General features: G+C 36.7%; 1 protein-coding gene across 1 annotated transcript in view; it reads left to right on the plus strand.

Moving 5' to 3' along the window:
• Nucleotides 1–7,133: 7,133 nt before the first annotated feature.
• Nucleotides 7,134–13,812, plus strand: part of LOC141404107 (uncharacterized) — a 29,096-nt gene continuing 22,417 nt past the window's right edge. Inside the window, exon 1 of the mRNA XM_073987403.1 lies at nt 7,134–7,201. Coding sequence (XP_073843504.1) covers nt 7,153–7,201 — 49 coding nt within the window. The 5' untranslated portion in view covers nt 7,134–7,152. The remainder of the gene's footprint in view (nt 7,202–13,812) is intronic.

Here is a 13,812-nt window from a genome sequence, read left to right on the forward strand (position 1 = left end):
GCGGATGTGATCTAATCCCCCCTGCACGTCTGGTGTGATTCTTCCTCAGTAACCATCAAAAAGCTGTATGCTGCAATTATTGTTGAGCTGGGTTTCCACCACCGCTGCGACCTTGATATTCTTCCCACTAATAGAATCCATTATTTCATCGATCCAACCTCACTGAAGCTTGAGTGTGATGGCTGCGGATGTGACAAACCGAGCACATCCATATTGGTTCTGGATTTTTATTTGTCCCGGCACCTACCAAAAGAATCCGGAGCAGACATTCCGTTTTTATCGTTCTTTGCGTTGATATTGTGAAAATATCAAATGAAATATCCCCTATCTAAATACGCATCAATACGTTTACAGCGATACATATCTACATATTTACACATACCTTATACATACATATATATTGGTATTGTTTTCTTGTTTTTGTTGTTCTTAGCGTTTACCTATTTTGTCCAACGATTTGTTTTACTTCGTGTAATTTTTCTGTTGCGAAACAACAAGCAGCAAAACACTTTGTTTTATGTCCTACCAAATTCCAACAAGAGATTTTTCTGAGCCCTTTTCTTAATCTGATGCTACCAGCAAATCAGTAGCTGTGTTAGGGTGGCATGGTGTTTGGGAAGGGGAACAAATATTTCCCTAAAGGCAATCATTGTTTAGTCCATCGTTTGCTCATTGAATAGTTGTTATGTGGAAAATGATCACCAAGTTTCCGTCTGGTATAATAAAAATGTTGCAAAATATTTGAAGACAAATGGCGTAAAGAGACAAAGTCTTTATTATGTACATAGGCTTCGGATAAAATTTTGTTATTGTTCTTTTTTTACATAAAACTTTACATTTGTATTTAATTTAACAATATGGCTATTTGCAAAGCGGGAAAGACAACTGACACATTACCCAGAGACTATATTGCTTTCTATTAAAGACTATGGAAAGGTTACTGGATCTGGATATCAGGGCACTATTAAGTCCCAAACAGATCAGTAAATCTCAGCACGCCTACATCAAGGGCAAATCATTGGAAAACGGCCTACAGGCGTGGTTGGCTATGTTGAGGAGAATACAAACTTCATCCTGGCAGTGAATAACGTGAAACTTGAATCCATCCATACTCCTCTCAGCAACACAAGAATTTCGCCTATCCTTGTGAAATGGATAGATGAGCTGTTGAAATGTAGAATCTTGAGGAGGCTTCTATAACATAGAGACCTCTGTAGGACATAGAAGACCTCTGTAGGAGGCTTCTGTAACATAGAAGACCTCCGTAGGAAGCTTCTATAATATAGGAGACCTGCGTAGGAGGCTACTATAACATAGAATACTTGCGTAGGGGGCTTCTATAACATAGAAGACCTCTGTTTGAGGCTTCTATAACATAGAATACCTCCGTAGGAGGCGTTTGTAACATAGAAGACCTCTGTAGAGGGCTTCTATAACATAGAAGACCTCTGTAGAGGGCTTCTATAACATAGAAGGCCTAAGTAGGAGGCTTCTATAACATAGAAGTATGCTTCTACAACATAGAAGGAGTCTTCTATGACATAGAAGACCTCCGTAGAAGGCTTCAATAACATAAAAGACCTCCGTAGGAAGCTTCTATAATATAGAAGACCACCGTAGGGAGCTTCTATAATATAGAAGACATCTGTAGGAGGCTTCTATAACATAGAAGACTTCTGTAGGAGACTTCTATAAGATAGAAGACATCTATAGGAGGTTTCTATAACATAGAAGACTTGTGTAGGAGGCTTATATAACATAGGATACTTCTGTAGGAGGCTTCTATAACGTAGAACACCTCTGTTTGAGGCTTCAATAACATAGAAGACCTCCGTAGGAAGCTTCTATAACATAGAAGAATCCCTTAGGAAGCTTATATAACATAGAAGACCTCCGTAGGAAGCTTCTATAACATAGAAGACATCCGTAGGAAACAAAAAAAAAACATTGTTCCACGACATCCCATACGGGACAAGGGAGACTTCTCGCATATCAATGAGTGCACCCCGATTCATATTTAGCTCAATGATATAGGACCTACTGTTTATCGCCGAGTTCGAACGGCGTGTCTTAAGACACCACTTGTGGAGAAGTTTTTCAAGGCTGAAATACTCAGGAAATGTCACCAACATTACTGAGGGGTATTTTGCCATCGTTTAAAAATGTTTGATGTTGCCTGGCCGGGGAATCGAACCCCCGACCTTCTGCGTGCAAGGCGCGCGTGCATACCATTGCACCACGGTGGCACCCACCTCCGTAGGAAGCTTTTATAATATAGGAGACATTCACAGGAGGCTTCTATAGCATAGAAGACCTCTGCAAGAGGCTTCTATTACATAGAAGACCTCCGTAGGAGGCTTCTATTACATAGAAGACCTCCGTAGGAGGCTTCTATAACATAGAAGACCTTCGTAGGAGGCTTCTACAACATAGAAGACCTCCGTAGGAGGCTTATATAACATAGAAGACCTCTGCAGGAGTCTTCTATTACATAGAAGTCCTCTATAAGAGGCTTCTATTACCTAGAAGACCTCCGTAGGAGGTTTCTGTAGTATAGAAAACCTCCATAGGAGGATACCTCCGTAGGATACTTCTATAATAGAAGACCTTCGTAGGAGGCTTCTATGAAATAGAAGACCTCCGTAGGATGCTTCTATAAAATGGAAGGCATCCGTAGAATGGTTCTATAAAATAGAATACCTCAGTATTAGGCTTCAACAAAAAAGAAGACCTCCGTCTTCTAGTCTTCTACAAAGTAGAGGACCTTCAAAGTAGGCTTCTATAAAATAGGAGACCTTTGTAGGAAAGATTATATGCCCACCACTTTCAGACTTGACTCTTTACCCGTTATCTTTCCTAGTTGGGACACATGGGCTGAATGACGGTCTGGCAAATAGGTCCAAGATGGCCGACGACGTTTACTGCGAGAACCGATTAATTATAAACACTCATATGAGCATAATGATAACCGCAGCGCTTTAAGACAGCGATTCTTTAAGGCGATCTTACAGGACCGTTGATTATACATGTCGATAGCCAAGCGGCCCTCAAGACTCTCAAATCACGGACCATAACTTCTCGAGCTGTCCTTGACTGCAGGAAAACTTCGCATGATATACGCAATATCGTTAAAGTTTGCTGGGTTCCGGGTCATAGGAATATAATGGAAAAGGAATTAGCAGATGAACTACCACGAGATAGTTTTAAGTCTATCGACTTTACAGTTAATGAAACTGCCCGGCCACTAATATGCTACTATATCTGCTAGCCTGATGAAAGCGTAATGGCCTGTGGTCTCTCGTCGTAGAAGGTCCACCCTCTCTATCATTAGGGATAAAAGCCTTAAACACATTTTCCAACATTCTTCCCAGAAAATTCCTCCGAGTCCCGACGAACATAACGGCTTCTTAATTTATTGACTTTGGAACATTATAATTAAATATTATCAACCTGTTTTCAAAATTTGTTTTCTTTATTTTTTCCAGACTGCCTTGCATTGGGCTGCCAAACATGGCAATGAGGATGTGATCAAACTAATAGCCGGTACTTATAAGGCTGATGTCAATGCTAGAACGGTAAGTTAATTATATTTTCCAAGAATAAAATGAAATATAAATTTGCTAATTTTCAATTCTCAACTTCATTTCGTTCGATTTATCCATGCTCTGCGCTTTTCTCAATGTCAACAACAATCAAATCGAATGGCACATAAAGAATGGGGTAAGTATTTTATACCGCAATCACATTTCATATTAATTTTCTATAGACAGAAGACAACAGCTTACAACAACACAAAAACATTGTCTTTTTTTGTTTTGGCGATATTACTAAACGCTTTTAATATAACAATTGTCAAATTTACAAAATTTCAATTTTATTCACCATTTTCCTTCATTGACTTGCCTGCCTGCCTGCCAACCATATGTGGGGAGGATGAAACACATGGCGACGACATAGTGTGTTCAACTTGTATTCCTTGAAAGGCATTTTATTATAAAGAAGACATGTTAGAACAAGAACAGCAACAACTTCATATGTGCAATAACTTTACTTGTTATCAAAATCAAAATATATATTCACTCCTTTGGTGATATAAAATCTACGAGGATAGTATGAGAAAAATCAGCACAATTTTCTACACACGGCGGCGGGCGCCTCAGGGGTTGCTGTGGACTCGTGCATATGAGTGACTACGACAGGGACAATTTTGCCGCATGCTGCGTCAACACAACTTCCAGTAAGTCGCCGTCGAGAGTTCCCAGCAGTTCCCCAAACAGCAGTCGCCGTTGCTGTCACAATCCCTGAAAATGCATCCTCTTTGCAATTTAATGCAATGGTCTCCGAGGTAAGATCAGAAGTGAAGGTGGGTGACCAGGAAAACTAAGATTTCATCAGAAGTGGAGATGAAATCTTGACATTCATCCGATTGCACCTGTCTGTACAATACAGACCTAAATCGCTTGGGCCTATATCTAATGACCCATGCATGGAATGTATGGGGGTAGCAGTTGTGGAACTACATATACATCCCGCATTTTGAAGTTCTTAACTGTAATGCTCATCATGAGTTATGGCATTCGGTCCTCGAAAATAACCAGGGGGGTATAGTGCTGGCTGAGCATATTGATAGCTCTACATTTTGGACGGTCTATGAAGAGGTCCTTACTAGAATTTGCGGAGAGTGTCACAGTTTGCCATGGTGTTATCCATCTGGTATTCGGCATTCGGTCCTCGGAAAAGACCAGGGTAGACCTGAGTAGATTGATAGCTCTACATTGTAGACGGTCTATGAAGAGGTCCTTAGCGGAGAGTGTCAGAGTTTGCCATGGTGTTATCTGGTCTGACATATGAAGTCAACTGGCCACCCGTCGTTTCTCCTAGGCCAGACCTCTCCTCAGCAGACCGCACAATTTCATTACCTCCCATTTATATCAATCATGGGGAAGCTAATTGGACAACTTTCAGAAAGTTCTCTAATCACTGCATCCGAGATCCTTCTGACGTTCGGGTAACAGAAAGGGCGTTCCGAGAAATTCGAAGTGAGACTAAATTTCCCAGCTGAGGCGGCGGAATTAGTGAATGAGCGTGCTACGCTTCATCTAGCCAACCCCAGATTTGCACGGTCAATGAGGACGCCGCTGTCAGAAATAGCGGAGAGTGTTACTGTTCTCCAGATATTAACATCGTGACACCTGGTCTAATAAATGACATCACCGGCAATCCGTCTTTTCTCTTGGGTCAGACCAGCTTCCCATAATTGTCTCAAGCAGCAAACCGCCCGATTGTACCCCCTCTCGACGCCGCATTATCATCAATCAAGAGAAAGTTTCAGAGGGTTCAGTAATCAGCGCTTCAGAGATATGCCCAACCCTTCTGCTATTTGGGTAGCAGAGAGGACGTTCCGAAGGCGCTCGCTATATACCCGCTGGTCGAATAGCTGAAGTGAGACCAAATTTCCCAACAGATGCGACGGGATTAGTTAATGAGCGTGGTGAGCTTCGCCGGGCCAACCTCAATGACCCTAGAGTCAGGGAGATGACACTGGAAGTTAGCATGTTGTTCGGTGAGCATAAGCCGAACAAGTGACTAATTCATCTGAATAGTTGTAACAATGATACCGGAATAAGTGCCTTGTGGCACAAATAACGTATGAATACGGTCCTCGGAAAACATGGCCCTACTATCGCAGCTGAGGGGCTGGCGCTGCCATTACAAACCAGAGTAGTTATGACTCAACTATGCTCGGAATGGTGCAACCGTCTACTCCAGTAACTATGTGGTTACAACCAATAAAAGCAGCAACGTTCCTAGAACTGGAGATAGGCCCAGAACCAGATTAAACAGAAAAATAAACTTATAATATGCTGTTACAACAACAATAAAACGTTGATCATAAAAGCCCTAACAGCCATCACAATTTTCAATAAGCACCCACAGCGAATCTCAAGACAAAATATGCCACCTGGAGTGACATAGCGAAGAGAAGAATACTACGTTGTGTTAGATTTCTTCCTACCTAGGAGAAACAACCACAATTTATAATGGATGGTGATGCGAATGGCATCAGGAACGCCCTGATGGGCCCTGATGGAATTTCCATGGTAATGCTGAGACAACTGGATGAACCGGTAAACGAGTACCTCACCAAAGTTCTCAACCTGTTGCTAGCCACCCACATCTTTCCTGAAGTCTGGAAAATGGGTAGAGTGGTGGTGCCGCTATTGAAGCCAGGCAAGAATGCCGCTCATAGCAAAGACTGTTGAAGCTTTACTCCTCTCCATCATCAACCGTAATGCGTAAGCAATTTTAGTTATTTTTTTATAATAAAACTGCGCCTCCAAAACATGTTCCAAACATTTTAAACCGCCACCCTTATCGAGACGATCAGTTGTACAATTCAATTTAAATTCAATAAAACCATAACGAATCACTTATGCCAATGTAAACCAATAATAGAAAGGGTTGGATTAGCTAGCTGACTATGTGGATGTGGAGTGGAACGAAAGCAGCCCATAAAAGGGTTGGGTTGATGGAAATCAAAATAAAAAGAAACAACGACATTTTTGTTGCCATTTCAATTTCGTTGACAGACAAATGTGAAATTTTAAAATTTAAATTTTGTTCGGTCGGTCTCTTGTACACCGCACAACATGTTTGCCTCCTTGCGTTTCTACCTTTCTGTGGGCAGGCCGTGAAAGACATACGAAACGAAACACTCACAATGTTCGAATGAATGGAATATTGGCAACACATTTTATTGTGGCAAACAAACAATAAAATAAATGAAAATTAAAAGATTTGTCAATGTTGTTGCTAAAAGCGAATTCGTTCTGTAAATCAGTCACATCATCCAAGCAGTCACTCCCTGAGGAACAACAACTCTATGACAATTTAATCATTTGATGTGTTGTTGTTTCTCTGGGTTTTAAAGGTGTGCAATTGATTGACAGTTTGGTGGGCTTCTTGTATATTAGTTATGCTTGTTGTTGTTGCTGCTCTTTGTTCTGATGAAATTCATTGTTGTTGTTGGTTTGTCTTCTGGATTGGTGGCGTAAGCGAAATCCATACACCTCTAAGATTTTTCCTTTCTATACCTATTTATAATTATTTTATTTTTCTCTCCCCTAGGGTTACACTCCCCTGCACATTGCCATGCAATTCGGAAGGGTTAACATATTTGCCTTGCTCTGCAACACCTACAGTAAGTAACAAATATTTTACTTTATAATACCTATTTATATTGAATCGATATCAATAAATTAAGATAAGATAGATCTATTTACACCCCTCTTTTAGTGGGTGTTATCACCAACTGTCAATCAAATTCTGTAGTATTTCCTTATCAAATCCCAAAGTATCCCATTAACGGCCTATTGACACCACTTCATGGAACTATTGCGTTCCTCAATAACTTTATCAAATAATTTCCCAATTTAATTGTTGACTATTAATTGCTCAGTTTGAAATCTGATGCACGTTGTTTGTTTAGGACTGAAGATTCGATAGAGTTTATTAAATCAAATGTAATTGACTTCTGCCGAACATCGGCATGCCTTTGAATTATAACTGGGCATTGAATGTTTGTACAGTTGCACTGATTTGTCAAGATTTATTTGTAACCGACACTATTGTCCATGACACACCTGTATATGGACTCCCAAACTCTTCGTTTTATAAAAAATTGTGTTCTTTTTTATACCCTCCACCATAATATGGATGGTATAATTAAATGTGTCATTACGTTTGTAAGACATCGAAATATTCATCGGAGGACCCTATAAAGTATATATGGTGAAAACCAAATTTCCTTTACAATTCCATTTGAAAAAAAAAAATTTGCGATCACATCTACGATTTTTTTATATAGAGGTTAAGGAAAAAATATGGTTTCAAATCTGCTCGCGTTCACAAAATTGGCCGATGCGCGCAAAGTTATAGCGGTTTTTATTCTCTTATAAAGAAAAAATATTTTAAAATCTCTTATTTGTTGTATTGAGAAAATGTATGGATATATCAGTAACAGCATTTGATATCCATCCGCAGATGCACCATAATTTCTAAAATTTGTTTTTATTTTCGCGGAAAACCAAAAAAAAAATCAAAAAAATCTGGGATCAAATCTAAATTATACTACCTCAGAGTACGTATAAACCTCTAAAAAATAAATTAAAAATACGTACAGAATCTAGACAACGCGTAAAAAATATGAAACCAAAATTATAGACATTGGCTTTATAAATTGCATCTTATAGCAATAACAAAAGAGAAAATACTTACTGTTAAAATATTATTCCAAAAATATTTTTTGGTTCGATTAAAAAAATTGGAAAAAAATATTTGGGAGTTCTCCAACTAATTCGGTAAAATCCCATACATTAATTAATTTATGCTGCTAAAAATTCATCATGAAATATGGTTTTTCTTCGTGAGAGCTTCACTGCTTACTGTGATAATTTATAAGGATAGGAAATTAAGAGTAATATTGAAATTACAATTATTAAAAAATATGAAAATTAAAAAGCCCGTTATTTTTAATAAAAATTTTAACCCTCATGCGGTTCCTGAAAGGGGTCTTTTTTGTCCTTTTTTTTATAATCCCTCTAAAACTCCTTAAAAATGTGATCGTATCAAATCCAAATATTCTACAAAATTGTTCGCAATAAAATTTTACTATAGGTCTTAGAATACTCCAAATCTGTAACTCTTGTCTAATCGCCAGGAATCTCTAAAAATGAAAAACGCGTTTTAGGGTTAACGTCGGACTTCATCTGAATTTATTCAAAATTGACCCACAAAACATAATTTTAGAGAGATGATGTCAGAGACAAAAATATTCTTCATCAAATTTCACTATGGGTCACCAAAGAAATGAAATGTCTATTTACATTTTATAGCATGAAAATATCAGTATCAATTTTGCTGAAAAAACATGAAAATATTTCCCAATTTTTTTATGAAAAATTTTTCCTTCTTTTTTCGAGTTGATACATGGAAGTAATACAAAACTTGGTTATAGGTGAAAAGTGTCAAAGGATGAAAAATTCTACACAATATTTCACTATGAGTTTCAAAGTAAACCATATATCTATGTATACTATTTCCTTAAAAAAATAGATTACAAATTTATATATATTAGGATGAAATTATATGTTTTAATTTTGGACTGTTAATTTTACATAATTCCATACTGGATCAAAATCTAGCAAAATCCTTTACTTTTTGGGAATATTGTTAAAGAAAGAAATGTTCCAAAAGAAATTTCATTGTGAGTCTGTGAATAAAAGAAATCTGTAACCATAACGTATAACATTCTTAGCAGCCCTTGTTTTTGGTGTAGGGTTTAGGGCCGTATTTTACAATTTTTAACCAGATTGTCGTTGTGATTAAAAAATATAAATATATTACGCTGTGCAACACGAAAATTATTAACCATATTCTGACACCGCAGTGTGATAGAACACCAAAAATGAGAAGACACGTGTCTCGCCGTTTTTCCCTATCTCATCAACTTTCACGGTTTTAGGCCTCCAAAGGTTTGAGGCTTTGATGTAGAAAGGGTCATTTAGTCAGGACTATATCTTCCAAACCGTTATGAAAATTTGAATTTATCTTAGAGGCAAAGTTGTAGCTCTTGTCTTAAAGAACAAAAATTGTGAACACATATAACCCATCAAACTTCATCTGCAAGGTCAAAATCGCCATGGTCAAATTTCTTTTAAAATTTTTCTCAAGTTTTGTTATACAGCTATCAAACCGTACAAAAATGTACCTCAGATCTCAAAAAACATCTTCCTAATATATACGAACTCTGTAGAAACGGATCTTAATGGTCAAAATAACAAAAACAATTGCGATTTTTATCCTCTTTTCTAGGATTCTGCTTCATAGATATTAAACCGTTCAAATTTCAAGAAAACAATCAACCACAATAGCGTAGCAAAGCCATCAATAAACAACTTTCTGGAATATGCGAAATGTCTATGAACGGTTCTTAATGGTAAAAATAGCAAAAATCTTTTGAAAATGTCCAATTTTTATACTTTTTTCTCCGACTCAGGTCCAAAGATAAGCAACCGCCCAAAAATTAAGGATACAGTCAACTACCAAAATGTACCTTAGATTTCAACAAACAACTTTTTAGAACATATGGATTCATACATATGAATTCTAGGAAAGATTCTTAGGGCTGAAATTCACGAACAATTAATTTTTTTTTACATTTCCCCTGCTCAGGTTTGGAAATAACAAACTGTTAAAAACTCAAGGAAATTTGAAAGGTTTGTTATTTACGGACCTGTACAGGAAAGAATGATCTAAAATAATGAAATGTTGAGCTTTAAGAATCGTTCCTAGAATCTCCATATGTCAATTTTGAATAAATTCAGATGAAGTCCGACGTTAACCCTAAAACGTGTTTTTCATTTTTAGAGATTCCTGGCGATTAGACAAGAGTTACAAATTTGGTGTATTCTGAGACCTATAGTAAAATTTTATAGCGAACAATTTTGTAGAATATTTGGATTTGATACGATCACATTTTTAAGGAGTTTTAGAAAGATTTTCAAAAAAAGGACAAAAAAGACCCCTTTGATGAACCGCATGAGGGTTAAAATTTCTATTAAAAATATTCCCCACAGCTCGCAATTTTTAAGACAGAATTTTGTAATTTGGTATAAAAATTTCTATTACTTCTAGGATGTTTGGTATTGCAAATGGGCTATATTGGTCTGTTTAAAGACGAGAACTCAACCACAACCAATTCGTTTGGTTGTATATTAAATTCTGATTTTTATTGATGTTATATGAATCTTAAGAACTAAGTTACAAAATAATTCTTAGCCTATATTATATTGTTCTATGCTCTTATCACTATAAGAACCTGCTACCTTGCTGAGTGCATTATCACTTTGTCAATGTCTTTATTACACTGTGCAACAAACTTCAATTTTTTTCAAAATATTAGAAAAAACGAGTAGATTATGAAAGTAGAGCTACAAATATGACACACTTGTATCGGCGTTTTTAAAGTTTACATCGGCAAGTTCTACCTATTTCTATTTTTTTTTTTTTCGAAATATTCGAGTTAAGATATCTTGGAATCCTTGCATTTTAGGTATATATGGCCGCAAACTTATATCAAAAACAATGGCTGCTAAGAATGTTATATGTTATGGTTACAGATTTCTTTTATTCGGAGACTCATAGTGAATTTTGATTTAGAACATTTCTTTCTTTAACAATATCACCAAAAAGTGAAGGATTTTGTTAGATTTTGATCCACTATGGAATTATGTAAAATTAACAGTCCAAAATTGAAACAAATGATTTCATCTTAAAATATATATATTTGTAATATAATTTTCTTAAGAAAATAGTATACCTAGATATATGGTTTATTCTGAAACTCATAGTGAAATTTTGTGTAGAATTTTTCATCTTTTGACACTTTTCACCTAGAACCAAGTTTCATATTTCTTTCATTTATCAACTCGAAAAAAGAAGGAAAAAAATTTCATCAAAAAAATTGGGAAATATTTTCATGTTTTTTCAGCAAAATTGATACTGCTATTTGTATGATATATAATGTAAATAGACATTTCATTTCTTTGGTGACCTATAGTGAAATTTGACGAAGAATATTTTTGTCTTTGACGTCATCTCTCTAAAATTATGTTTTGAGTGACAATTTTGAATAAACTCACATGAAGTCCGACTTTAACCCTAAAACGTATTTTAAAATTTTAGGGATTCCTGGCGATTAGATAATATTTACAGATTTGGTGTATTTTGAGACCTATAGTAAAATTTTATGACGAACAATTTTGTAGAATATTTGGAATTAGTATGATCACATTTTAAAAAAGTTTTTGAATGATTTTCGAAAAAGGACCAAAAAGAAACCTTTGGTGAGCCGCATGAGGTTTAATTTTTAACAAAAATATTTCCCATACTCTCCACTGTAAAGTTGCCAAAGACACTATATACCTAAAATATAAGGATTCCAAGATATTTTAAATCAAATATTTCGAAAAAACTAGAAATGGGCGGATCTTGCCCTGCCTACTTTGGTTACTTTCTGATGCAAACTTTAAAAACGCCGATACAAGTGTCTCATAATTTTAGCTCTACTTTCATAACCTACACGGTTTTTTCATCATTTAAAAAAAATAAATAATAATAGCACTGTGCAACTATCAATGCACATTAAGCTGCCTAACGTATTATCACTACAGCCCTAACTATGATTTCATATTATTAGTTGACGATTCGAATTCAAATTCGTCCGAATTGCTATCAAACTCCTGTTGTTATAGGAAATGCTTGTTTGATTGAAAATAAAAACAATTCACTCGAACGAATTTGCATTTGAATCGACTTAGTGCCTAGAACTCTTAAAGATGTAATTAAAATATTAATAGAGCTCATGAACCTATCTAACATATGAATAAACAAGTAAAAACGGATCAGTCGGCTTTGCCGACAGAGATATACCCTCAGCTTGTGTGAATTGAAACACTTTTTTTTCCAAAAACGTATATATTTAAGGGGTTTTGAAAATTTTAAGAGTATGAACCGACAAATATATATCGTGTACTATTTTAGCTAATATTATCGAACTTTGAGGGGGAGGTACCGGAAGGAGTGGACCTACAAGCACCGCCTTCGAATTTCATCTAATATTCGAATAAATATTACGATATGCAAAGTGTGGATCAACTCAGTATTTGGTTCGGGAGTTGTCATGCTCTCCAGCCACTACATGGTGCCATAGAGTGTTTTACACTTTAAGGGTTGTTTTCTCAAGAAGTATAGACTTGCCCTTAAAAAAACTTTTACCGTCGTAACTGAGGCAGTGAATGAAAGTTGCTTCAACAAAAATCAAATTGATTCCAGAGCAGTTCTTAAAGTGAACTTATCCAAAATTTTGTGTGGGAGGTACCCGAAGGAGTGGACAAATGTAGTCCATATTCGAACCTGATATATATTTGGTAGATATACTGGGGTGGGAAAAGCATGGGCCAAATCGATCTCTACCATCAAGAGTTATCATGCGCGGAATTTTTCCGAACATTTTTGAACTCTTGGGGGTGAGGTACCTGAAGGAGTAGACTGATATGGCTTATCTTCGAACTTAAACTTAGTTTGGACAAAATATTACGAAGCCCAAATTTTGGACCGAATTCGCAGATCCGTTCAAGAGTTATCTTGCGCTCCAACCACTACACACCGTGTCATAGGAGTTTTTCGTAACTTTCAGGCTATTTTCTCAGCAAGTATGGACTTGCCCCTGATGAAACTTGTACTGTCGTATAGAGGACAGTGAATAGAAGTTACTACAACAAAAATCAAAGCGATTCGTGAACAGGTCCTAAACTGAACTTTTCCGAAATTTTGTGTGGGAGGTACCCGAAGGAGTGGACCGATTGAGTCCATATTGGAAACTAATCTAAGACTGATAGAAATTTCACGATGGGCTAAGTATGGACCAAATCGGTTGCTTCCTTCAAAAGTTATCACCCGCACAAACTTTCTGAACATTTTCGAACTTTTGTGGGGGAGGTGCGGGAAGGAGTGGGCCGATGTAGCTCATAGAAGAGTACATCCCTATTTTCGGTATTTTGAAGGTTGTGGCTTCAATATTCCACCGAAATGACTGAAATTTGTTGTTTAGTCTGCATTGGAGGGTATTCAAGTTTCCCTCTAAATTTGTCGGTATGGTCCACGCCTTCATATAGCCCCATTAAACGGTACATCCCGATTTTCGGTATTTTAAAGGTTGTGGCTTCAATATTCCACCGAAATGGCTGAAAT

Source organism: Musca autumnalis, unplaced genomic scaffold (assembly GCF_047663935.1).
Source record: "Musca autumnalis isolate F117 unplaced genomic scaffold, ASM4766393v1 scaffold_4, whole genome shotgun sequence".
Classification (NCBI taxonomy): domain Eukaryota; kingdom Metazoa; phylum Arthropoda; class Insecta; order Diptera; family Muscidae; genus Musca; species Musca autumnalis.